Source organism: Ornithodoros turicata, chromosome 7, assembly GCF_037126465.1.
Source record: "Ornithodoros turicata isolate Travis chromosome 7, ASM3712646v1, whole genome shotgun sequence".
In the NCBI taxonomy this organism is placed as follows: domain Eukaryota; kingdom Metazoa; phylum Arthropoda; class Arachnida; order Ixodida; family Argasidae; genus Ornithodoros; species Ornithodoros turicata.
In genome coordinates this window covers 25,534,771-25,562,121 of record NC_088207.1, presented here as the reverse complement: position 1 = coordinate 25,562,121, position 27,351 = coordinate 25,534,771, and the positions used below count along the sequence as shown (strand labels likewise).

The 27,351-nt window shown below is 45.2% G+C and overlaps 1 protein-coding gene across 1 annotated transcript; it reads right to left on the bottom strand.

The window, feature by feature from the left end:
* Window positions 1–16,053: 16,053 nt before the first annotated feature.
* On the bottom strand, window positions 16,054–24,151 carry LOC135400689 (glutathione S-transferase omega-1-like). The gene is made up of 5 exons (XM_064632527.1): window positions 24,043–24,151; window positions 22,583–22,688; window positions 19,376–19,595; window positions 17,764–17,890; window positions 16,054–16,853 (listed from the first exon to the last, which is right to left on the bottom strand). The coding sequence occupies exons 1-5, from the start codon at window positions 24,065–24,067 to the stop codon at window positions 16,615–16,617; spliced, it is 717 nt and encodes a 238-aa protein (XP_064488597.1). The 5' UTR covers window positions 24,068–24,151; the 3' UTR covers window positions 16,054–16,614.
* Between the last annotated feature and the right edge of the window lie 3,200 nt (window positions 24,152–27,351).

The window sequence follows — 27,351 nt, the reverse complement described above, 5'->3', positions numbered from 1 at the left end:
ATAGGCTCCTCCTCCCGTTGTCAACAAATCAGGGGCGAGAACGTTGTCATTCGGGATGATGGTTGGCTAGGAGCGTGCTATGTGGTGAAGTTCATTTCTAAGAGGGTTCGAATCCCGGTGCCGGCTGTGCTGTCTGGGGTTTTCCCTGGCTTTTCCTCAGACGCTTTCAGACATATGTCGGCACAGTTCCCCTAGAAGTCGGCCCAGGACGCGTATTTCCCCAGGGCGTCAGTCGTGACGTTGCCCACATACGTGAGGCCGACAACGGCAAGCCCTTTCGCCATCACCACCACCATCATCATTTCTAAGAGTGTAGAAGCGGCATACAGATGTGGACAGATGGAGAGAGGACAGCAGGAAGGCATTGGGGGACTGTGGGGGAAACGTGGGGAAACATTGGGGGAAACGCGGCCCTCTGACATGAAATGAGCGTTGTCTTTCCAGCGCTCCTCATCCACGCGGTTTTTCCATGTCGGCCAATTTGCATGGCAAGATTCGGCGATGGATATTTTGATGTACGTGCTTGTTTCAGGACTTAAAAATAAAATAAAATGGCTGTCAACTAGGATTGTCTTTTATTCTTCTATATGACTTTTGCCCCAAAATCCTTAATCAAGGAGTTCATAAATGAATTTTAGGTTATTAGTCATCTAGTGCTTATATCTTCTCTTCGAAAGGACATATGGTGGGCGTGAAGATTCGGAACATATTCTTCTCGAATGTGCGCTGTTTCGCACTGCACGTATGCAACTTCAGAGATCACTGGACCTCCTTGATAGTCGACCCTTTGGCGTCGTGAAAGTGCTGGGCGAATGACCTGTGATTCATCGTCAGGGTGCACAGCGCTCACTCATCACATTCGTTAAGGGAATACCTGAGCTCTCGTCTTTTTAGACGTCTTTTTTTTTTCTTTTTCCGGATACCTTTTAACTGCCAAACTCACTTGTTATCGTCATCCTCCTCCTCTGTCTCATCCTCGTCTCTCTCACACTCACCATAGTTATGGCGCTCTTTGGCATTTGCCGCCTTTGTGCCATTAAACCCATAATCGCTAATCGCAGGTCCCGAAAGCGTTGCTCGCAAGTCTGCTTGTCGCTCTGTTTTTGCCACGCAGGCGCTACGGACCGTGTCGGTAAATGCTGCTCTACTATTGAAATACGCCTGCAGAACAGCGTTGTTTCGTCCAAGTCTTAGATGCCGTCCATGCTGCATCCTTGGAGGATACTCAAGCTTTTGGCGCCTTTCAAATAGTACTGCATACGGGTCAGCGACGTGGCTCTTGTCATGTGGCTCGTTGTGGTTCTTCTCTGAAGGGAAACATATCGAGCTTTAAACCATGCTAACCAGATGTTTCAGTATAGCAAGTCATGAGACATGTGTAAGAAGAAGAAAAAAAGATTAAGTATTATATTTTTTCTAATCAATCAATCAATTATACGAACATCGTCTAGCTGCTGCTAACGTAAACGCTGCACGCAAACATGCATACATGTGTTCTCTCTGTTGCCTTTCCCGCTCCTAATAAAATTAACAAAACGTGTTAGTCGTATTCTCCTACCATAACCTTGTGAATGCAACGAGCCATCGAAAATGCAAGCTTTCGTAACAGTTACACTTATCACACTGTAATAGTTACAAAGTACTGTTCACATTGTTATTCAGCAGCGATAAACAGCTTCGGCAGGCTAATTTAGTCTTGTTTTAGAATGGTTTCAAATATCTTCTGAAGCACCTGGAAAAACGTCGACGAGTGGGGAAGGGGTGAAATGTGACCCTTGGAATTGTGAAGGTTTCTGACCCCTGGTACATGTGTACCCCCGCGATTCGATGATCACACACACACGTTCAGACCCACCGACGTGTGAGTCTGCTTTCAACGACAGATACTAGTGAGTTTTAGTGCATAGTACGCTATCGCTTTTATGTACGTAAGGGGGTAGTGTTGGTGGTTGTGGACATGCATAAAACATAAAGAGAGCGCCTGTGTACGTGTTCATCCAGTGTCGTCCGTGTATTTTAGCGCTACCAAGGAAGTTGACATAAACAGAACTTCGGTATCCCTTCCGTACACAATCTCAACATGCACTCTTGAAAATGAATGAATTTATACAAAAACAAAATAGAACTTCACCACATACACTGTTAAAATAGAACTTCACCACAAAGCACGCTCCTAGCCAACCGCGCCATTTCGAATGATATCATTCTGTGTCATGATTCGTTCAAAATATGGAGGTGTACGCCTTTTTGTGACACTTATGCAGAAATGTTAATTGTCACAAAAAGGCGTACGCCCCGCGCTTTCCACAAATCAGGAGTGATAGAGGTATCACTCTGTACAATGGTTGGTCTTCAGTGTGCTATGTGGTAAAGTTCATTTTTAAGTTCCCTTAGAAGTCGGCCCAGGACGCACATTCCCCAGGGCGCCAGTCGTGACGTTGCCCACATCTGTGAGGCAGACAACGGCGAGTCCTTTCACCATCGTCACCACCACCACCATCATTTTTAAGAGCACGGTACGCAAAGGTGATAGCGTAAGATGCACGAAGAACTTTCTAGTATCACGCTTATCCTGGACGTCACCATTGATCGCTTTCCCCCTTTTGGTAAGGGTAACTTCACCGAGTTCCAAGTTTTCTCTACTTTTTTTGCGCGTGTAGGTAGAGTTCAGCGGCACTATCCGAGTCACCCTCAAGGGTGCATTTGCCAAAGCGCGTATGATAGAGGGATGCCCCTGCGTGTCCTCTTTTGGGAGTTCCTGCACACCTCACTCTAAGAAAAAAGGGTGTGAAAAGGTGGTAAAAGAAATTACCATATATCCAAACTGCTACAAGAAGGCGTACGCCCCCTCGCTCACCGAATCAGAAGCGATAAACCTATCATTCGTGGCAATGGTTGTCGGACAACGTGCTATGCGGTGAAGTTCTGTTTTGAGAGTGAGGTAGCAGGTAGAACTTTGCAACCTTTTAGGCACAACATTTGCGACAACTCTTACCTCCTAAAAGGTGTAACTGCTCCACCCTTATTTTCTAAGAGTGCTGGATCTCGTCTGCTCTTCGTGTCATGCAGTGGCTTAGCCACACGAGGGGGCTAGGGGGAGGGGGGGGGGGGGGCTGGAGCCCCCCTACCTGCCACAGACCAACCCACGCTAATCCTGCAAATCCGAGGAGTAAAAAAATAATTTATATAGCGGAAAGGGGGGGGGGCAGCGTGACGATAGTAAAAGCTCCTGCAGTTAACCGGCGTCTATCTAAGCAACACACTTGAATACTTTTGAACCTGTGTGCTTTTTGAGCAATTTCAAATCTCGTGAGGCGGCCTCACCGCTCATTACACGCCATATGCAAAAGCATTATTAAACTTAAACATTATGTTATTCAAATATTTTGTATTTTCATCTCTCTCTGTACACAAGGATGCGTGGGGGGAGGAATGGGTTTTTGTAAGGAGCCCCCCCCCCCCCTTCCATGGAGGTCTGGCTACGCCACGTTATACGCCAGATATGCCAACATTCTATGAACTTCATCATCATCTGATACGTCTGCGCGGTAAAAATGTACACCGTACGACCAGAACTGCCAACCTCTAAGTACTCACAGAAAAGGGCCACGGTTCATTTCCCTCGCACCATATTCCAAAGGGGAAGAAAATTATCTCAGAATATCAATTTCCTGTCCATATAACTACATCCTGTATACTAAAAATAATGCAGCTTTTCACTGTTGTTGCTGGACCTTAACGAGAAGGAAAAAATTGCGCTAAGCCGTAACATATCTGTCCCTGTCACTCGATAGATGCACGTATTTCCTTCTGCTATTTCCCAAACACGCTGGGCATATTATATGTACAGATATACGTATAAAGGTATTGTGCATTATATAGGCTAAGCTAAACTTACTTAGGAGCTGAACCGTCACCCCACGGAAAACGAGACTGTCTGTGGAAATTCCGTATCGTCTAAAACGCGCCTCTTCCTGTAGCTAAGTGGCAAAAGTAGGACATCCGAAACTAACTTGGCGTGACCATATCTTACGTCGTTTCTCTTCCTCTGCCCTGTGTTGCGATACCAAAACGTAGATTCCTAGAGCGCAACTCTTGCACATAGCGAACAATTTCTATGCGCTATTTCCCCAGAATCAACCTAACGATCAAAAGGAGGCATTGATAGAGACGGCAGCTGCTTTAATGACATTTCTTGTGGACGTTGCAGCGCCTCTAACTTTTTAGACTTACTGGTTTACTTTCAAGTGTTTCGGAGTTGCCGGCTCCTGTGTTTTGTAGGAGCCACAATCTCCATATTTTTTTTTCCTAACTACAACTCCGTTAACGAAAAGAATAAAACTTGCTCGTTCTCCCTAGCAAGCTGGATTAAGGCGCCAGAGCAGTTATTGATACAACTGACCTGTGTAGCATGTCCAACTATCCCAACAAGAACAACAAATATATCATGACTATGGCCTGGGGTGATTCACCGCTGGAGAACAGTACACTACCCCATTACACGCGACTATCCCGACAACGCTGCCACCGGTGCTAGACCAGGCAACCAGGCAGGCACATGCAGGTGCTTCACAGGAGAACTTGCTGACACCCAGCACCTATACTGCGGGAATGCCATGCTTCAAAGACGCAGACTAGCCAATACGTCAACAGACTGTCCCCTTCCCCCGTACACACACGCACATCGACTCCCCAATCTCCGGTCTTGGAACCACACCAGGGGTCTATACTTGAACCACGTGCTTCTTCGGCTCTGAGAGCACATGTCAAGTGTTCCAAGTTTCTCCTTTTATAGACCCCAGGCCCTTAGGTAATTCTTAATTCCTCGATTCCATCTTATTGTCATGTTCAAGAAGAATGTGTAGAACATATGGCAGCGTGCGACTACACACAGTTCCGTGGCTTCGTTTCGTTGGCATATAGGGTATTCTTAAGCACTTCACCAGCAAGCTAACGCATGCGGGCTCCAGAAAACGAGCCCCCAAAATTTCTGGTCTTGTGTACAACCCATTCTAAAACACCAGCATGGACTCTCGTGAAGTACGCGTATACTGGCTCATGAGCGTGTCAGAGAAGTCACGTTTGGAAAATCATTAGCATTACTTGATCCAATTTATTAACCATTAACTAATTAATTAACTATTAGCACATCGTGACAGACCGTCAATAATAAGAGTAGGTGACGGTAGCAGAACATCGCCACACAAAGCATTCAATGGCAACTATCATTCAGAATTACTAACACTGTATCTCCTGATTTGCTGAAAATCAAGACGTACTCAAGATCAAAATATCTATAAATCGTCATTCGATAGACCAGAAAAGTACTATTTGACATACACGAGAAAATACACGTTTTTTTTTACAACAGTGGACACTTCAGGGATACGTTTAATTACCTCAAGCTCCTAACCAACTATGTAATCTGCGCGGGCCCTCGACTCGCATACATTATCCGAAAAATATCGGAGATGGTCGAGCCGTCCGACTGGTTCATTTGGAGTGAAACAACCCAGCCGTCTGGAGGACGATCGTCTCATCACGACGCACGAGGGAGTCATTCACACGGTAGGTTTCATCAGAGACGCTTGCGTCTGGGCATTCAGTAGTAGGATATGCTCAGACATGTACAGGCTACTATAGAAACGTATTTCAGACACGTACGATGCTAATTACGGAAAGGAGAACGTAGTTGAGATACAGTAGAAATACTTGGAAAAGAAAGTAATTCGAGTAGAGTAGCAATCGCCCCAAAAGAACTGAAGTTTCAGATATTCGAGTAATAGGTCACGAAACTGATTACCGTTTGTTTGTTTTCAATTTATTTAAGTATATAGACATTATTGGCTCGTTGTAGGAGTTGCATTTCACAATGCTCGTTACGCAGCTTGCCTATCTTTCTTCGAAAAATAACCTAGTTGGTCAATAAGTTGTCCATTCCACAATGCATTGAAAAAGAAGAAAGAAAAAAACATGAAAGCAAGGGTAGTTTGGTGTGAAACTGAACATGCTATGAAGACGAACAGACAAACGAAAACTAATTAGAGTAGAGGGCAGAAAATACTGCAAAAAGTATTTGAAATAGTGTGCAGATATCTTTCCGAAAAAGAGCGGATTAAGAGACTAAAATACTAACAAAGTATATAAAATACAGTATTTTGAGCACGGTACGCAATATACGTACAAGCAGGAATAAGGGCGAGCCCCAACGGTCTGGTAGAGCACAATAACCTGTAGGGTTGTCCGCTCGCAGGCTGCTTTACAGCCATAGCTCTGTAAGGGAAGTTTCGTGGCGTTGATGGAGATTGTGGCGAGTAGCCGAAATGAAATGACGTCACAACGTCACGTGGCATAGTGAATGTGACTAGCAGTGACGTCACTCACATATGACATCACAACACCTGCAGCATCGTCACTGCGCTGCCCTGTTGTCAATTGGCAGGGAGAGGGCAATAAATCGGAAGCTGTGCGCTTGCCGCGATTGTACCAGGCTCCTCACAAAGGGGGAGCCACACAAAGTGCGTATGCCGTCCGAAGACCGAGAGTAGAAAGCACAGCGCGCCGCTGCTGCCCGTGTGTATGCGGAAAGAATAAATAAGACAGCTGAGTGACAACAGGTTGTACACCCATAAGCGTCTTCTGAACGCCACAACACACAGCATACGTAATTGCAACACAAAACAGTCGCAGCAGGTGTTTATACCTTCCACCGCAATATGAACTCCCACAGTTGCTAGTCGACACCCCCAAAATACCGGTCAGAAATTCCAAAAAAGCGTCAACCACTTCCCTTACCGTGTCCCCCATGAAAACCTTGGGAATACCTTGCTAGCCCATGCTACGTACCAAATGCTCTTTCAAGACAAGCTCCTGAGGTACTGTGTGGTGAGAAAAACATTTATCTCGGCATTTTTTTATTTTATTTAAACATTTATTTCATTTTTTTTTTCACGGATACATAGGGACGATTGCACGAATTAACCTTGCACAACACAATCGTGCCCGAATACATGATGGTCACGGCATGAAATATTTCACAGCAGGGCTTGCGGAAGTACGCGCCTCGCTACACGTGGTACAATATGAATATATGTGGGTTACCATATGAATCAGATGGATAGACCACGTACACGTGCGTATACGCACGACAGATGTGTATTTCGGACGCATGCTATAGCTGTAATCACTGTAAGCATGTTGCACTATCACGATTTATATTTGGACACTGAACAGATGTACAGTGGGGAAGCATCTGAAATTGTAGCACTGGCCTCGGACCCTATGATACTGTGTAGGCCGCGCTGAATGCAGCTGCATTTGAAATGCTTGGCATGTTTCCTGTGTGGCACACAAGTTTGTAATTACGGTCTTCGTTGCACTATCACGATTTATATTTGGACACTGAACAGATGTACAGTGGGGAAGCATCTGAAATTGTGGCACTGGCCTCGGACCCTATGATACTGTATAGGCCGCGCTGAATGAAGCTGCATTTGAAATGCTTGGCATGTTTCCTGTGTGGCACACAAGTTTGCCATTACGGTCTTCGTTATACTATCGCGATTTATATTTGGACACTGAACAGGTGTACAGTAGGGGGAGCATCTGAAATTGTGGCACTGGCCTTAGGCCCTGTGATGCTGTACCGGCCGCGCTGAACGCAGCTGCATTTGAAATGCTTGGCATGTTTCCTGTGTGGCACACAAGTTTGCCATTACGGTCTTCGTTGCACTATCACGATTTATATTTGGACACTGAACAGGTGTACAGTGGGGAAGCATCTGAAATTGTGGCACTGGTCTCGGACCCTATGATACTGTATAGGCCGCGCTGAATGCAGCTGCATTTGAAATGCTTGGCATGTTTCCTGTGTGGCACACAAGTTTGTAATTACGGTCTTCGTTGCAGTATCACGATTTATATTTGGACACTGAACAGATGTACAGTGGGGAAGCATCTGAAATTGTGGCACTGGCCTCGGACCCTATGATACTGTATAGGCCGCGCTGAATGCAGCTGCATTTGAAATGCTTGGCATGTTTCCTGTGTGGCACACAAGTTTGTAATTACGGTCTTGGTTGCACTATCACGATTTATATTTGGACACTGAACAGATGTACAGTGGGGAAGCATCTGAAATTGTGGCACTGGCCTCGGACCCTATGATACTGTATAGGCCGCGCTGAATGCAGCTGCATTTGAAATGCTTGGCATGTTTCCTGTGTGGCGCACAAGTTTGTAATTACGGTCTTCGTTGCACTATCACGATTTATATTTGGACACTGAACAGATGTACAGTGGGGAAGCACCTGAAATTGTGGCACTGGCCTCGGACCCTATGATACTGTATAGGCCGCGCTGAATGCAGCTGCATTTGAAATGCTTGGCATGTTTCCTGTGTGGCACACAAGTTTGTAATTACGGTCTTGGTTGCACTATCACGAGTTATATTTGGACACTGAACAGATGTACAGTGGGGAAGCATCTGAAATTGTGGCACTGGCCTCGGACCCTATGATACTGTATAGGCCGCGCTGAATGCAGCTGCATTTGAAATGCTTGGCATGTTTCCTGTGTGGCACACAAGTTTGTAATTACGGTCTTGGTTGCACTATCACGATTTATATTTGGACACTGAACAGATGTACAGTGGGGAAGCATCTGAAATTGTGGCACTGGTATCGGACCCTATGATACTGTATAGGCCGCGCTGAATGCAGCTGCATTTGAAATGCTTGGCATGTTTCCTGTGTGGCACACAAGTTTGCAATTATGGTCTTCGTTGCACTATCACGATTTATATTTGGACACTGAACAGATGTACAGTGGGGAAGCATCTGAAATTGTGGCACTGGTCTCGGACCCTATGATACTGTATAGGCCGCGCTGAATGCAGCTGCATTTGAAATGCTTGGTATGTTTCCTGTGTGGCACACAAGTTTGTAATTACGGTCTTCGTTGCACTATCACGATTTATATTTGGACACTGAACAGATGTACAGTGGGGAAGCATCTGAAATTGTGGCACTGGTCTCGGACCCTATGATACTGTATAGGCCGCGCTGAATGCAGCTGCATTTGAAAGCTTGGCATGTTTCCTGTGTGGCACACAAGTTTGTAATTACGGTCTTCGTTATACTATCACGATTTATATTTGGACACTGAACAGGTGTACAGTAGGGGGAACATCTGAAATTGTGGCACTGGCCTTAGACCCTGTGATGCTGTATCGGCCGCGCTGAACGCAGATGCATTTGAAATGCTTGGCATGCTTCCTGTGTGGCACACAAGTTTGCAATTACTGTGTTCGTTATACTATCACGATTTATATTTGGACACTGAACAGGTGTACAGTAGGGGGAGCATCTGAAATTGTGGCACTGGCCTTAGACCCTGTGATGCTGTACCGGCCGTGCTGAACGCAGCTGCATTTCAAATGCTTGGCATGTTTCCTGTGTGGCACACAAGTTTGCAATTACGGTCTTCGTTATACTATCACGATTTATATTTGGACACTGAACAGGTGTACAGTAGGGGGAGCATCTGAAATTGTGGCACTGGCCTCGGACCCTATGATACTGTATAGGCCGCGCTGAATGCAGCTGCATTTGAAATGCTTGGCATGTTTCCTGTGTGGCACACAAGTTTGCAATTACGGTCTTCGTTATACTATCACGATTTATATTTGGACACTGAACAGGTGAACAGTAGGGGGAGCATCTGAAATTGTGGCACTGGCCTTAGACCCTGTGATGCTGTACCGGCCGCGCTGAACGCAGCTGCATTTCAAATGCTTGGCATGTTTCCTGTGTGGCACACAAGTTTGCAATTACGGTCTTCGTTATACTATCACGATTTATATTTAGACACTGAACAGGTGAACAGTAGGGGGAGCATCTGAAATTGTGGCACTGGCCTTAGACCCTGTGATGCTGTACCGGCCGCGCTGAACGCAGCTGCATTTCAAATGCTTGGCATGTTTCCTGTGTGGCACACAAGTTTGCAATTACGGTCTTCGTTATACTATCACGATTTATATTTAGACACTGAACAGGTGAACAGTAGGGGGAGCATCTGAAATTGTGGCACTGGCCTTAGACCCTGTGATGCTGTACCGGCCGCGCTGAACGCAGCTGCATTTCAAATGCTTGGCATGTTTCCTGTGTGGCACACAAGTTTGCAATTACGGTCTTCGTTATACTATCACGATTTATATTTAGACACTGAACAGGTGAACAGTAGGGGGAGCATCTGAAATTGTGGCACTGGCCTTAGACCCTGTGATGCTGTACCGGCCGCGCTGAACGCAGCTGCATTTCAAATGCTTGGCATGTTTCCTGTGTGGCACACAAGTTTGCAATTACGGTCTTCGTTATACTATCACGATTTATATTTAGACACTGAACAGGTGAACAGTAGGGGGAGCATCTGAAATTGTGGCACTGGCCTTAGACCCTGTGATGCTGTACCGGCCGCGCTGAACGCAGCTGCATTTCAAATGCTTGGCATGTTTCCTGTGTGGCACACAAGTTTGCAATTACGGTCTTCGTTATACTATCACGATTTATATTTAGACACTGAACAGGTGAACAGTAGGGGGAGCATCTGAAATTGTGGCACTGGCCTTAGACCCTGTGATGCTGTACCGGCCGCGCTGAACGCAGCTGCATTTCAAATGCTTGGCATGTTTCCTGTGTGGCACACAAGTTTGCAATTACGGTCTTCGTTATACTATCACGATTTATATTTAGACACTGAACAGGTGAACAGTAGGGGGAGCATCTGAAATTGTGGCACTGGCCTTAGACCCTGTGATGCTGTACCGGCCGCGCTGAACGCAGCTGCATTTCAAATGCTTGGCATGTTTCCTGTGTGGCACACAAGTTTGCAATTACGGTCTTCGTTATACTATCACGATTTATATTTAGACACTGAACAGGTGAACAGTAGGGGGAGCATCTGAAATTGTGGCACTGGCCTTAGACCCTGTGATGCTGTACCGGCCGCGCTGAACGCAGCTGCATTTCAAATGCTTGGCATGTTTCCTGTGTGGCACACAAGTTTGCAATTACGGTCTTCGTTATACTATCACGATTTATATTTAGACACTGAACAGGTGAACAGTAGGGGGAGCATCTGAAATTGTGGCACTGGCCTTAGACCCTGTGATGCTGTACCGGCCGCGCTGAACGCAGCTGCATTTCAAATGCTTGGCATGTTTCCTGTGTGGCACACAAGTTTGTAATTACGGTCTTGGTTGCACTATCACGATTTATATTTGGACACTGAACAGATGTACAGTGGGGAAGCATCTGAAATTGTGGCACTGGCCTCGGACCCTATGATACTGTATAGGCCGCGCTGAATGAAGCTGCATTTGAAATGCTTGGCATGTTTCCTGTGTGGCACACAAGTTTGCCATTACGGTCTTCGTTATACTATCGCGATTTATATTTGGACACTGAACAGGTGTACAGTAGGGGGAGCATCTGAAATTGTGGCACTGGCCTTAGGCCCTGTGATGCTGTACCGGCCGCGCTGAACGCAGCTGCATTTGAAATGCTTGGCATGTTTCCTGTGTGGCACACAAGTTTGCCATTACGGTCTTCGTTGCACTATCACGATTTATATTTGGACACTGAACAGGTGTACAGTGGGGAAGCATCTGAAATTGTGGCACTGGTCTCGGACCCTATGATACTGTATAGGCCGCGCTGAATGCAGCTGCATTTGAAATGCTTGGCATGTTTCCTGTGTGGCACACAAGTTTGTAATTACGGTCTTCGTTGCAGTATCACGATTTATATTTGGACACTGAACAGATGTACAGTGGGGAAGCATCTGAAATTGTGGCACTGGCCTCGGACCCTATGATACTGTATAGGCCGCGCTGAATGCAGCTGCATTTGAAATGCTTGGCATGTTTCCTGTGTGGCACACAAGTTTGTAATTACGGTCTTGGTTGCACTATCACGATTTATATTTGGACACTGAACAGATGTACAGTGGGGAAGCATCTGAAATTGTGGCACTGGCCTCGGACCCTATGATACTGTATAGGCCGCGCTGAATGCAGCTGCATTTGAAATGCTTGGCATGTTTCCTGTGTGGCGCACAAGTTTGTAATTACGGTCTTCGTTGCACTATCACGATTTATATTTGGACACTGAACAGATGTACAGTGGAGAAGCACCTGAAATTGTGGCACTGGCCTCGGACCCTATGATACTGTATAGGCCGCGCTGAATGCAGCTGCATTTGAAATGCTTGGCATGTTTCCTGTGTGGCACACAAGTTTGTAATTACGGTCTTGGTTGCACTATCACGAGTTATATTTGGACACTGAACAGATGTACAGTGGGGAAGCATCTGAAATTGTGGCACTGGCCTCGGACCCTATGATACTGTATAGGCCGCGCTGAATGCAGCTGCATTTGAAATGCTTGGCATGTTTCCTGTGTGGCACACAAGTTTGTAATTACGGTCTTGGTTGCACTATCACGATTTATATTTGGACACTGAACAGATGTACAGTGGGGAAGCATCTGAAATTGTGGCACTGGTATCGGACCCTATGATACTGTATAGGCCGCGCTGAATGCAGCTGCATTTGAAATGCTTGGCATGTTTCCTGTGTGGCACACAAGTTTGCAATTATGGTCTTCGTTGCACTATCACGATTTATATTTGGACACTGAACAGATGTACAGTGGGGAAGCATCTGAAATTGTGGCACTGGTCTCGGACCCTATGATACTGTATAGGCCGCGCTGAATGCAGCTGCATTTGAAATGCTTGGTATGTTTCCTGTGTGGCACACAAGTTTGTAATTACGGTCTTCGTTGCACTATCACGATTTATATTTGGACACTGAACAGATGTACAGTGGGGAAGCATCTGAAATTGTGGCACTGGTCTCGGACCCTATGATACTGTATAGGCCGCGCTGAATGCAGCTGCATTTGAAAGCTTGGCATGTTTCCTGTGTGGCACACAAGTTTGTAATTACGGTCTTCGTTATACTATCACGATTTATATTTGGACACTGAACAGGTGTACAGTAGGGGGAACATCTGAAATTGTGGCACTGGCCTTAGACCCTGTGATGCTGTATCGGCCGCGCTGAACGCAGATGCATTTGAAATGCTTGGCATGCTTCCTGTGTGGCACACAAGTTTGCAATTACTGTGTTCGTTATACTATCACGATTTATATTTGGACACTGAACAGGTGTACAGTAGGGGGAGCATCTGAAATTGTGGCACTGGCCTTAGACCCTGTGATGCTGTACCGGCCGTGCTGAACGCAGCTGCATTTCAAATGCTTGGCATGTTTCCTGTGTGGCACACAAGTTTGCAATTACGGTCTTCGTTATACTATCACGATTTATATTTGGACACTGAACAGGTGTACAGTAGGGGGAGCATCTGAAATTGTGGCACTGGCCTCGGACCCTATGATACTGTATAGGCCGCGCTGAATGCAGCTGCATTTGAAATGCTTGGCATGTTTCCTGTGTGGCACACAAGTTTGCAATTACGGTCTTCGTTATACTATCACGATTTATATTTGGACACTGAACAGGTGAACAGTAGGGGGAGCATCTGAAATTGTGGCACTGGCCTTAGACCCTGTGATGCTGTACCGGCCGCGCTGAACGCAGCTGCATTTCAAATGCTTGGCATGTTTCCTGTGTGGCACACAAGTTTGCAATTACGGTCTTCGTTATACTATCACGATTTATATTTAGACACTGAACAGGTGAACAGTAGGGGGAGCATCTGAAATTGTGGCACTGGCCTTAGACCCTGTGATGCTGTACCGGCCGCGCTGAACGCAGCTGCATTTCAAATGCTTGGCATGTTTCCTGTGTGGCACACAAGTTTGCAATTACGGTCTTCGTTATACTATCACGATTTATATTTAGACACTGAACAGGTGAACAGTAGGGGGAGCATCTGAAATTGTGGCACTGGCCTTAGACCCTGTGATGCTGTACCGGCCGCGCTGAACGCAGCTGCATTTCAAATGCTTGGCATGTTTCCTGTGTGGCACACAAGTTTGCAATTACGGTCTTCGTTATACTATCACGATTTATATTTAGACACTGAACAGGTGAACAGTAGGGGGAGCATCTGAAATTGTGGCACTGGCCTTAGACCCTGTGATGCTGTACCGGCCGCGCTGAACGCAGCTGCATTTCAAATGCTTGGCATGTTTCCTGTGTGGCACACAAGTTTGCAATTACGGTCTTCGTTATACTATCACGATTTATATTTAGACACTGAACAGGTGAACAGTAGGGGGAGCATCTGAAATTGTGGCACTGGCCTTAGACCCTGTGATGCTGTACCGGCCGCGCTGAACGCAGCTGCATTTCAAATGCTTGGCATGTTTCCTGTGTGGCACACAAGTTTGCAATTACGGTCTTCGTTATACTATCACGATTTATATTTAGACACTGAACAGGTGAACAGTAGGGGGAGCATCTGAAATTGTGGCACTGGCCTTAGACCCTGTGATGCTGTACCGGCCGCGCTGAACGCAGCTGCATTTCAAATGCTTGGCATGTTTCCTGTGTGGCACACAAGTTTGCAATTACGGTCTTCGTTATACTATCACGATTTATATTTAGACACTGAACAGGTGAACAGTAGGGGGAGCATCTGAAATTGTGGCACTGGCCTTAGACCCTGTGATGCTGTACCGGCCGCGCTGAACGCAGCTGCATTTCAAATGCTTGGCATGTTTCCTGTGTGGCACACAAGTTTGCAATTACGGTCTTCGTTATACTATCACGATTTATATTTAGACACTGAACAGGTGAACAGTAGGGGGAGCATCTGAAATTGTGGCACTGGCCTTAGACCCTGTGATGCTGTACCGGCCGCGCTGAACGCAGCTGCATTTCAAATGCTTGGCATGTTTCCTGTGTGGCACACAAGTTTGCAATTACGGTCTTCGTTATACTATCACGATTTATATTTAGACACTGAACAGGTGAACAGTAGGGGGAGCATCTGAAATTGTGGCACTGGCCTTAGACCCTGTGATGCTGTACCGGCCGCGCTGAACGCAGCTGCATTTCAAATGCTTGGCATGTTTCCTGTGTGGCACACAAGTTTGCAATTACGGTCTTCGTTATACTATCACGATTTATATTTAGACACTGAACAGGTGAACAGTAGGGGGAGCATCTGAAATTGTGGCACTGGCCTTAGACCCTGTGATGCTGTACCGGCCGCGCTGAACGCAGCTGCATTTGAAATGCTTGGCATGTTTCCTGTGTGGCACACAAGTTTGCAATTACGGTCTTCGTTATACTATCACGATTTATATTTGGACACTGAACAGGTGAACAGTAGGGGGAGCATCTGAAATTGTGGCACTGGCCTTAGACCCTGTGATGCTGTACCGGCCGCGCTGAACGCAGCTGCATTTCAAATGCTTGGCATGTTTCCTGTGTGGCACACAAGTTTGCAATTACGGTCTTCGTTATACTATCACGATTTATATTTAGACACTGAACAGGTGAACAGTAGGGGGAGCATCTGAAATTGTGGCACTGGCCTTGGACCCTGTGATGCTGTATCGGCCGCGCTGAACGCAGCTGCATTTGAAATGTCAAGCATGTTTCCTGTGTTGCACACAAGTTTGCACTTATGGTCTTCGTTGTACTATCACGATTAATATTTAAGAGACGTACAGTAGGGTGAAGCACCTCAATGTGGCACACAGTGCTTAGACATGTTAGGTAATACATAGCGTGTATTGTATTACTTATAAATTAATTATACAACACAGACTAAGAGTTAAAGCCCTCACTATGCGTCCCCTCTGACATTTGATCACCAAAGAGGGAAAGGACCAGAAAGGATTGGCCATTAGATATCACCTCATAACAGTGATGACAATAGCATCCTAGCAGAAAGCATAGAAATGGGAATCGGTCGGAAACAGCCTCCATTGCTTTTCTTTTAATACTAACGGGCAAAATGTGACCCACAGCTAATCATAGTCTCTAGGTGTGTGCGTGTGTGTGACGCACAGGAGGCCTTTTAAGCAATGCCTTTATTATATTCCAACTCATACAAAATTTGTTTCTTTAGCACAAGAGTGTATGCAGTTGCCAAGCACCTTATGTATATGTGCAGGACTCACATTGCATTGAATAGTGAGAAACATTATTAATGCCTCCGTTTTAAAAAAGCATAGAGAAATAACTGTATATCTGTTGCATAGAGTATACGACTGTCTCATCACAACAGCATCTACAGATAACCATGAAAAACAATAACAACAGCAAACATGAATAATAAGAATGGTACCCTGAACAACAAAGGGTCTTGAATAAACTGCGAGTCGTTGCCTTTGTAAGGATCCCACATAAGCAAGCAGATCTTGTTACAGTGCAGAAATACTGATATGTTAAGCCAAGCAACAACCTCTACTTTCATATTATCAAGCAAGCGTCAATCCCGTTGTCAAGATGAGCGAACAGAAAGAAAGCTGTCACCGACAAACAAATGGTAAAGTCTGGAGGATGTAGAAAATGCATAATTGCAAAGGGCTTTGGCATAATGTGAGGTATAAATCGCAGACATATTGCGATGTTCACAGACCCACATCATAATCAAAAATGCCATCTGACACACCTCTCATGTGTTCAAGCAGATGGGCCTCATTTACAACAGTCATCACAGCAGGGTCTTTCTTCATGAGGTTCATCCATGCAACGAGAAGGGGGTATTGAGAAGGGGATGGCATTTTGAGCTCCGGAAATACCGTGGAGAATGCCGCGGCACTTGGGAAGACGGGCCAAGTCATATAGTCAATGAAGCCTGGACGTGCACCTAGAGAAAGGAAAATTCATACACTTGTTACATAAATTGTTCAATGCTCAGTATTTATTCATACACTTTGGCGATGAAGGAAAAAATACATAGTCCAGTCTGGTAGTAGTCGAAACACAATATATCCAGGGAATAAAGCACTCTTTGGAATAAAACTTTAATATTCACAAGCCTGGACATGGACTTCATCAGGTAAAGACACAAATAACGTACAAGTACAGTACTGCACAAAGCCGCACATTTCCACTCATAATGTAAAATTCTTCAAACATACACATTACATTGTGCGTCACTACCACGGGAGGATCTAGAGGGAGCGTCCGGATGTCCCTGATCCCCTCCTCAATTTCTCTCTTCACATGAGAGAGCTGATGTTCTGAGACTGAGGAAGATGTGGGTTCGAGTCCTACAGCTGGCTAACCTTTTCAGTGGCTTTCATCTTTCATCGTTAATTTCTCTCTTCACATAGTGTTTAATGGACCCTAGATGGCGTATCTAGCATGCTGTCCATGGCTGGAACCCCTCCTCAGAAAATCCTGGATCCGCCCCTGGTCACTGCTGTTAGCACAACCTGAGAGCAAACTCTGATTGGTGGGTGGGTGGGTGGGTGGTGATGGTGATGGTGAAGGGGCTCTCCGTGACTGCCGACGCTAGTCACTGCGTGTGACCGATCTGGATAAGCGATTGTCTTCGACCTAGCACTGTTGCACCCCTGTCCTTCGTCAATAAAGGTACAATTCTAGTCGGCTTGCCTTAAACTGTTTTCTTTCTCTGTTTCTTCCCTTTTTTGTTGTTGTTTTTGTTGTCCATGCGACACTGATATCACGGAGTGTTACTATACAACTTGTTTCAGTAATGTGATTCACGAAGGGCATTCATATCTGTGACAAACGCAAGTTTCCACGCTTACCGGATAGATATGGTGTTTTCCTTAAAGCTAGTTCTTCCTCGATGAGCTTCAACTTTTCTATCCAGTTACTCCAGATCTCCAGCCTGTCCTGCTTGTTGTAGTATATCTTCAACACTGATATGGCAGCCTGAAATTGATATATGTGCAATTCACAACAAACAGCTGTCTTGTCGTTTCCACGTCTGTATCCTTGTGTGTTGCTGCTCTTCTAACTAATGGACTGTTACCGACTACCCCGACTGAATAACCTTATTCGTAACAAAGCGATTTTTTTTGCATCCTCGAGAAATGAGAGAACTCACCTCGGGCAGCATAGGAGGGGCAAGGATAATGAGGACATTTACTTTTACAGTACAGGAATTTTCAGTAGAGACTGTAGCAGCGCCAAAGGATGATGACCACTAGACTATATAGAAAAAGGTTATGTTTGACAGTGTGTACCGTTTGTCTTCTCGTTCGTTCCACGGCTGCAGCACGTTGGGGGTTCGGCAACACGGGACTACATTCTAACTTGGAAATTCCAGGTGACTCAGTACGTGAAGGTTGACCTACTATACATTGTAGTTAAGGTGTCCCAGACCTCGCCCCAGGCTCTCAAAATGCATGTGCGAAATCATATAGCAATGACCCCCCACTCATGATAGTGGAATGCAAAGCAGATAGGAAAAGCTGTGATCAAGCCTGTAGGTTTGGTTCGTCTATGAATAAAGCTTAGCTGAAAAGTAATCGATTACTCGATAATCGATAACCCAAAATTGTAACTGGATTACTTGAAAAGCTACTTACGCGGAAGACTAATCACGTACTCCTAAAATTACTCGAAAAAGTAAATGATTACTAGCAACGCAACTACTCGTAACGCGTTACGTACAAGTCTGCTTTGAACCAACGTCGCTGTCGCTCACGGTGATGGTTGGCGAACGACGTTCGACCGAGAACGTTGTGCGACGTGCTGCGGGCCTGCTATACGGTGTGCAAGTGCGTCTCTGCGCATGAGAGGAGGCAGTGAGAGGGAAGAGGGAGGGCGCCGCCGTAGCCAATGGGGCTTCCCTAGTGGTGTAACCGAGAGAGGAGATATGCGCAGAACGCTCGGCTACTTGCACAGCGTATTGAGAGTTTGGCATAATAAAAGGCAGGCCAAAGTCGGCCCTGCACTGCAAACGATCTCGAGAACAACGCAGCTGGTACTCGAAACAAAAAAGAAAGAAAATACGCTATGTCTTTGTTCTTCGAATTCAACATATCTGAATTAAATTTCTTCCGCTTGTAACATTATTTCTAGAGGAGATGAAGGTTATACCTTCCGATCGCTCTCGGTAGCTGAGTCGGTAGAGTGCTGGCTTTCTGAGCTCGGGATCGCGAGTTGCTCTTCTCTTTGGGAATACATTATTCGGTAACATTATAAATGGCCCTCGTCTAGAAGAAAGATGTCAGCAAATGAGATTATTGTGTCTCTGGCTTCCACAATGCAGACGTGTGGCAAGCAGATCCAGAAGGTTGCTCGCGTGTAAACAGCATACATTACGTTCAATGCAGGTTAGCTGTCTGCAATAGCTTGCACGCCAGTTATACAACAATGCAACATGTATTTCCACGTGTCCAATGAACTTACAGAACAACCAACTTCAAGGAACATCTTGTCTCGAGCCTTCAGGTAGGGATCCGTAGGGAGGAGTCTGGATGAACCGTAAGCCTCGTCCAGGTATTCAGACACAATAAGGGATTCATTGATCACTTTGTCATCCTGCTGCAGCACTGGCACCTTGCGAGATGGATGGAGATTAAGGAACCAGTCTGGCATGTTCTTCAGATCAATATTCACAATTTCATGGCTGAAACAGATGAAAGGTGTGCTTTCATGAAGCAACTGTACCTTTTGGATAGAACTACTAATGCTTAATGGGAGCGACATAGTATGGGGCACCGGATAAAACCAAAGAAAAGTGAAAGAAATGAAATAACAAAGCCTATCAAGATACAAAGATATTGTTGACAGATGTGCCTGCCACTGTAGAACATAGAAACAATCACTATTTGATGTACAATATATGTTAAAGTATAGATAATGTAATGTGTCAAGTGCTCTAACAAGTGTTTGTATGTTTTCAGGACCCCTTGGGTAAAATTATAGAAACTTTTTGTGGCTTTCTGAGAAGCGCACCGACTGTTGGCTCGGACGTTCGAAATTTGGGCATGCTGGTTATGTAAGGTGCAGTTTTGCTATTTGCGGGTAGAAATTAAGTGTTGCTGTGGGTCGCTGGTAAAATGCAGGTACACCCACAATGAATCCATTGGAAGTGCGGGGGGGGGGGTATATATAAGTTTAATAAACAGGAGGTGGCGTCCACGCAAGGAGAGGTCAGCCAGACCTATGTCGGCTTGCTACGCCCTGGTGGAGCAAAAAAAAAAGAAAAAAAAACCGGCCGGTTTCTTTGCAGTGGGGGCGAGTGCCCAGGGCCGCGGTTCTGAGTTCACAACGTAACACTCAGTTGGGTGTCCTGTAGGGTGCGGGTTAATCCACATTACCCGCGCCAACTGAAGTAACCATGCTTAACACTAACTTACAAGTAAAAGGGTATATAGGAGGTCCGGCATGCCAGCATGTAACCGTCCGCCGCCAGCAAATATGGCGGTTCCGATGACGCAAGTTTTGATTTGATTTGTAAAAGAAAAAAATGGAGATGTTAGTCCCGATCCACTCGGGACTTGCTACACCAGGACGCGTTATTCAGAAAAGAAGAAAGCGAACTACACAAATCTATATACACTTTGAAACGGAATAGATGAACACATCACCACAAAACTTGGCACCAAAGGCAATAGTGTAGGAGTGTTCACGTGTGAAAATCTGAATGCACACACAAAAAAAAGAGCGTCACAGAGTCACAGAGTATTTTAAATGCAGCAATTGTACTTTTTTCAGCAGTTTTGTGGTGTTATATGTCAGCAATGCATAACATGTTGGCAACCTCTCTCTGAACAACGACAAAGGATATGATATTTCATATTTGTCGTGCAAAGAATTCAATCTCTCCCTATTATTTAGCTTCATCAACATCATCATCAACATCATAATGAACAAGGAGATGTAAGCCACGTGTACATGTGCGATTAGACGTGACAATTGATGACAATGGCCATATAATACTCGCTGTACCTGACATTATTGGGTGAGCAGCGCTTAGTAGCCATTGCGTGACCGCAAAGCAGGTGTATTCGCACTTATTAAAGGGGCACTAAAATGCAAAAACAAGTTCAATTTAAATTACGTTACACGCTATGTTAATTTCGTACTCGTTATCGTAATTCAAAACTTTGATTCCGTTACGAAGCTACAATCAAAATTATACCGGACTTTTCCTTGCTGCCACGCTAAGCAGAGAACGTCATTTCAGCTCGTGCATCGGTGTTTTTAGTTCACGATGCGCGTGCACGTGCATGCCACGTCATGGAGCAGTCTCGGTGAAAAACCTAGTGCGCGTTGCTAAGCGGACTGGCGTCGCTCTCCAAAGGCTGTGAAGATAAATGTTGTTAGTGGAACATCCGCGAGAATTGTTGTGGGCTAAAATTCAGTGAATCGGTATTGGAAAATGCAGCAGTGCGCATCATGCGGCGCATATACGATCGAACACTACGATCGGACCCTTTCCCAATCCACAGGCCCACGATAGGCATACGTAGCATGCGCGCGCTTCTCCTGCTTTCTCATTGGGTGCCGCCAATCTTTTGCTCCTGGGGATCCCATTCGTTGCCGCAAAAGATGACTCTGTTTTCATGGCGTTTTTCTTCTAAACGGTAACGTTGTGTGACCTAATTTTGTTTGAATTGTACTACTAGTTGAAACACGGACTTTAATTTGAGGGTAAGTTGTTTTTGCGCAATCAAGTGCAAGCAAATTTATCCTGCGACCATGAAAATCGATACCGGGGATTTCGCAACCAAGAATACCGAGGTCGTCCCGAGCAAGGAAATCCAGCGAACTGGTACGGAAGTGTGAAGGGAAGTGCCTGGAAGTTATCGAAGGGAAGTTCGAAATATCGGTGGCTCTTGTCCTGGGGCACTTCCTTTATAACTTACAAGTAGGGTTTCCGATTTTCGGTGTTGTTTATATATTCCGAAGTATTACGAGATAAGGCGAAGATCAGCGAGAAAGAGAAGTAATCGTGTTATTTCGTGAGGTTTATTATGAGCCAATTCAATCTTGTACTACTGTAATTTGGTTTGACATTCATTTTTGCAGCGTTTCGGGTTATTTCAAAAATTATAAACACCGAAAACTGGGATCCCTACCTACAAGTTAATGTTTGCATATTTCCCACTTTTCATCGAGTATATACTTTCTTCGCATACCCCATGATCATTTGACCCTTTCAGCGGACCACACTGGCACCCTTCACACTGGCAAATTTGACGTAGAACATTTAAGGCATCAACGGAAATTGCTACCTGTGTGAACTGCGTGAGCATGCCCTCACTTGCTCCCCTCTTTCCCATTCCGGGGCTTTTCGGTGCAAGTATGTGTGTTTGGTAAAATAAACATTACTGTGTATGAAAGCTTCTTTATGACGTCGTCTCTGTTCCGTGTCTCTGGTTAAACCCCTACATGAGCTTGGTTCTCCTGATAGGCTGGAGAAGTTAGCGGATTTCTCCTAACGGAACTCTTCCGGAAAGTGTTCTCAGACTCTACCGTTTTTAGTGTCAGCATTACTGCTCCACTGGTTGTTTATACGTGAGAAAGTGTCAGCAATGCAATGCAATGCAACTTGCAATAACACAGAAATAGTCTTCATGGAAATGGTGATATACGACAAGTGCTCACTCAATATTCTTTGCTGCCAGGACATGCAGGGCCCGGTGAGAAAACGGACAAAAGCGCATGCTGTAGATTCGCAGTTTTCCAGGTTGCAGAGGTGGAAATTGAGATCCTACAAAGTTGCAAAACCAATACAAGCATGTTAGTAACAAGTTTTTGTCTTAGAGACGCTAACACGACGACGCAACATCGGCTAACAGGCAACGCTAATCTGCACTATGAACAGTGGAGGGCTTGTCGTGAACGCCTTTTAGCTTCTTGTTGTTATCTTAAGATAAACTGCAATCCGTCTGTACTGGTCCTGCAGCACTGGCAATTTCGTAAAGCAGGCTTCAGTGTTGTAAAGCAAGGTTCACCTGATGCAGGGAAGCATCAGGCGAAGCCCACTTTCGGGAGGTGTCGTTCATATTCGGCGAATAGTCGAATATTTGGAAAACTGAATATTTGGTATTACATTCGCGAACCGAATCCTTCGAGTGATTGATTTTCGATTCGAATTCGAGAACTCGAATATTCGCACAACCCTAGCTTCTAGCCAGTTTCAGACAGCAAAGAGTTTTCAAGACTATCCGATTTAAATGCACCACCAGATCGTACACCTGGTTCGGGCGTGTCGCCTTAGTCGATATTCGTTTTTTTAAGCAGTAAATGCTGTTTTTTTTTAATTGGCGATGAAACTCCCCATTCATCATCTTGTAATAAAGTTGTTGTTTTTTAATTGTCACAACCATAGCTTAAATATAGCTTTATGAGGTTCTCTAATGACATATTTACATGTGCAGCTGAAAGTCACATGGAACTGACAATGGCAAAAATAAAAAGAACTATGCGAAAGATTCTGAGAGCTATAGTTATGGTGCTCCAAATATATTGTACCCATAAGGCCTTGCCAGAAACTGTACCCAAAGTACTCCAGTGATATCCTGTGAGATTTCCACAGGACTATCGACAGTATATCCAACGTGCGTTGGCCAGGGTATCACACAGACCGTTCCGGGCACGATGTTACGGTACTAAGTTACGGATTAAGACGAAGAAGAGGGATCTTTAGAGGTTGCGCGCTGCGGACCGGCGTGAGGGTTTTGGGTAACTTGCTTCCGGTTCCATGGATTAAACGGTTGGTCGCTGGGTCTGCGTTCTTCAACAACTGGCTAGTCCTTGTCTTTACCCTTTTGTTCGTGTTTCTGCGGCGCACCCTTCCCGTTCTCGGTACTTAATGCATCAACAAAATCCCAAAGAGCTACACTTCATTCACGCTTCACCCCATGTTTGTTTCAAGTTCGCAACTTGGGAAGTCTCCCGACTATACCTGACGGCACACTTCGATGCTAACGGTGAAGGCATTTCTATGTGTTGAGGTGAACGTCCTATGATTACCCAACCGTTTGAAATGAGCGTTTAATACCCACGCATTGAAATGCAGAGCAATAAGCCTGGTTGGTTCCTCACTCGTGCAGAAAATTTACCTGTTTTGTATGCCTTGAGAGTCATCCTTCCACGGCGCCAGAAGCAAGTACTTCAATCGTTCAGGCAGGAAACGCAAAGTATGGTTCACCATACGCAAACGAGTTACCAAGAAAAGAGCATCACGGGAACACGGAGGATGTGGAGGCGATAAAATACGTCGGAAGTAGACGGAAGGTTTCACGGAAACGCGAACTACCGGCGGTGACCGGAAAGGCGCCACGCCAGCTTCAGGATGCATGCAGGGGCGGGCATGTATTAGTAATACATTTTGTATTAGTATTGCGTTTTTAATACACATTTTCACAAACTTTTTGTATTAGTAGTATAATGCGCCAAAATATGTGTTACCCGCGTTACCAAGATACCACAAATAGTATCGAAAATACAGTGTATTCTATACAAAACTCCAAATACGTACAAGTCTGCGTGAGCCCACCTGTAGTCGGCCTCCCAGCGGCCTCCCAGAAGTGACTTGTGCTGCTAGTGCCCGAAAGCCCTGGAAGGGTGCCGTTCCGAAGCCCCTATATTTATCATCTTCGTTCTTTGTCAGATAGGCTTCGTAAAATGTCAATTAGAAGGAAAAAAAATGTCTTAAAATGTCCCGAAATGTCCCGTTTCATGTCGTTGTATCACGCGCCAAAACTTCCTCGTGGACATTTTTTTCTCTAATTCTTATAATGAAAAACTGACTAATTAAGTTCAATTAATTAATTAATTACAAAACAAAAATAGTTTCAGTATCCTCACACGACTGGTAGCACTATGCAGTCCATCTTTTTGATACGCGATGAACCTTCTTTCTTCTTTTTTAACTTTGGCTCATTTTTCGTTTAACACCCTGTATACGCACTGGCACTCAACTAAATTTATCATGGCTGAAACATCATGGTATTAATTGTGAGCTACCCCTTTTATGCAGTACCTGTAAAAATTTTGTCACCTGGGTGCATACAAATTGAAATTAGTTTGGTTCGTGGAATACGTCGGTTCACTGTTTGGAATTGGTGTTTTAACTGCATGCAGGGAGCTCCATATGTGTAGCGTTATTTAGCCTTCATGTCAGAAATTCAGTAGAGCAGCATTATAACGAACTGAACGGGACCGGGTAAAATTCGATGTATACGGCGGTTCGACACAAGCGAAAGTCCTCGCAAAAACAGTGACAGCGGCATCGGAGGCGCGCAGAAACAATGCAGCAGTCGTCTTCCCAAAAGGATGCAAGCAAGGAAAGTAATTTTGGCGATGAGCGCCTTAGCAAACCCTAATTTAGGTGCAACAAAGGGAAAAGATGCAGGCTGGATTTCCCATACGGCATTCTGTCGGCTCACCCTCCGCAGTAAGCGGAGATGGCTGTCGGTACAATTCGAATACTGTGACTCGAAACGCATGTATTTCGGCCAGGACAGCATAAAACCTCGAATAAGGCGATAATTCGAATATAGTGGTTTCTATACAGAGGGCTTAATGTACTCACAGTCGATTTCCTGCATTGTATTGTATTGTATTGCTGATGTGTAGCCTAATATAACCAATTAGCAGCCTTTGAAACTTGGCCAAAGCGCGTATCAAGCTGGTGGCTCTGAAAAGGCCGTTTAGTAGATACACAGGAGTATAAGGGATAGAATCAGTGTCGCACCCGTTATCGAAATATGGTATCGCCATGCCGATATTCGCTACTTGAGTAAAAAGTATCGAAATACCGATATCGATACTTGTTTTTCAAAGTAACGGAGTACCGCTACCGTTACTAAAAAAGTAACACGATACTTTACTCGATATTTTTGGTACGAAGATGATGCAACATGGAAATCTCGCTTACGTGAACACCCCATATGTATAATAGCAAATTGGAAGAAGACAGTTTGCAGTAAAAAGACAGAATATTTATTATGTAGGTCAGACACTTTGCTTGACTTTTATCAAGCTGGTTCTCAAAGTTTTATTCTGCCATCCTAGCAGGCCGTGGCCTGTCCGGCAGTTGACACAGGTCAATATGGCAATTACGTTAGTGTCAGGCCCATATACCGTGGAGCCCAATGACCAAGGTAACCTATCTGAAGTTAACAATACCACAGTACAGATGGGTTGCACCGGTTCTCAAGAAAGAGGGAAAAGAAGCAGGCGTATAGGCGGGGTGCACCGGTTCACCAAAAAGAGGGAAGCACCGGTAAAGCTATGATAAACTATGCTGTGACGTCACGTGCAAGCCATGTGATGCAAGCGTGATGGACAAAAAAATTATGCCCTTGTTATTCAGCAGATTGAATGGCATTCCCTTACCCATTACCTGCATGTCCTTCAGGACAACCCATCGCCTCATGTGTGCTCATAAATTCCAGGCACTGCACACTACCCCTTCCCATAAAAAGAACGACGTGCCGTCGGAACTTGGAGTAGAAGGAAATAAGGTAGAAGGAAAATGAGTAGAAGTAATCGAAAAACTTTTGAAAGTATTTGCAAGATATATACCCAATTATTATTTAAGATGCACAGCTTCAATAACCTACTCAAATTAGTGTAAAAGTCTGGCCACTTCTATCCACGGACACGGTGCGAGCACACCCACTACGCTCACAACCCGTAGCAACACTATATTTCTATACCCACACTACCACAAACCGTGGCAGGTATCTACAGGCAACTGCAGGCTCATCTATATTCCACTTTTTTTTAGGGGCCTACCCCAGTGACGAATATTGTTGGCAGGAGGTGGGCCATGCCACGAGCCCTGAGCGCAGCTGCATTTGAAATGCATGGCATGTGTCCTGTCTGGCACACGTTTGCAATTACGGTATTTGTTGTAGTTCCACAATTCATATGTGGACAGTGAGCAGATGTACAGTAGGGGGAACATCTGAATTTGTGGCACTGGCCTTAGACCCTGCGATGCCGCATCGGCTGCCCTGGGCGCAGCTGCATTTGAAATGCCTGGCATATTTCCTGTGTGGCACACGTTTGCAATTACGGTATGTGTTGTAGTTCCACAATTCATATGTGGACAGTGAGCAGATGTACAGTAGGGGGAGCATCTGAATTTGTGGCACTGGCCTCAGACCCTGTGATGCCGCATCGGCTGCCCTGGGCGCATCTGCATTTGAAATGCCTGGCATGTTTCCTGTGTGGCACACGTTTGCAATTACGGTATTTGTTGTAGTTTCACAATTCATATGTGGACAGTGAGCAGATGTACAATAGGGGGAACATTTGAATTTGTGGCACCTACTTCAACCCTGCGGTGCCGTATTGGCTGCCAAGAGCGCAGCTGCATTTGAAATACCTGGCATGTTTCCTGTGTGGCACACAGTTTG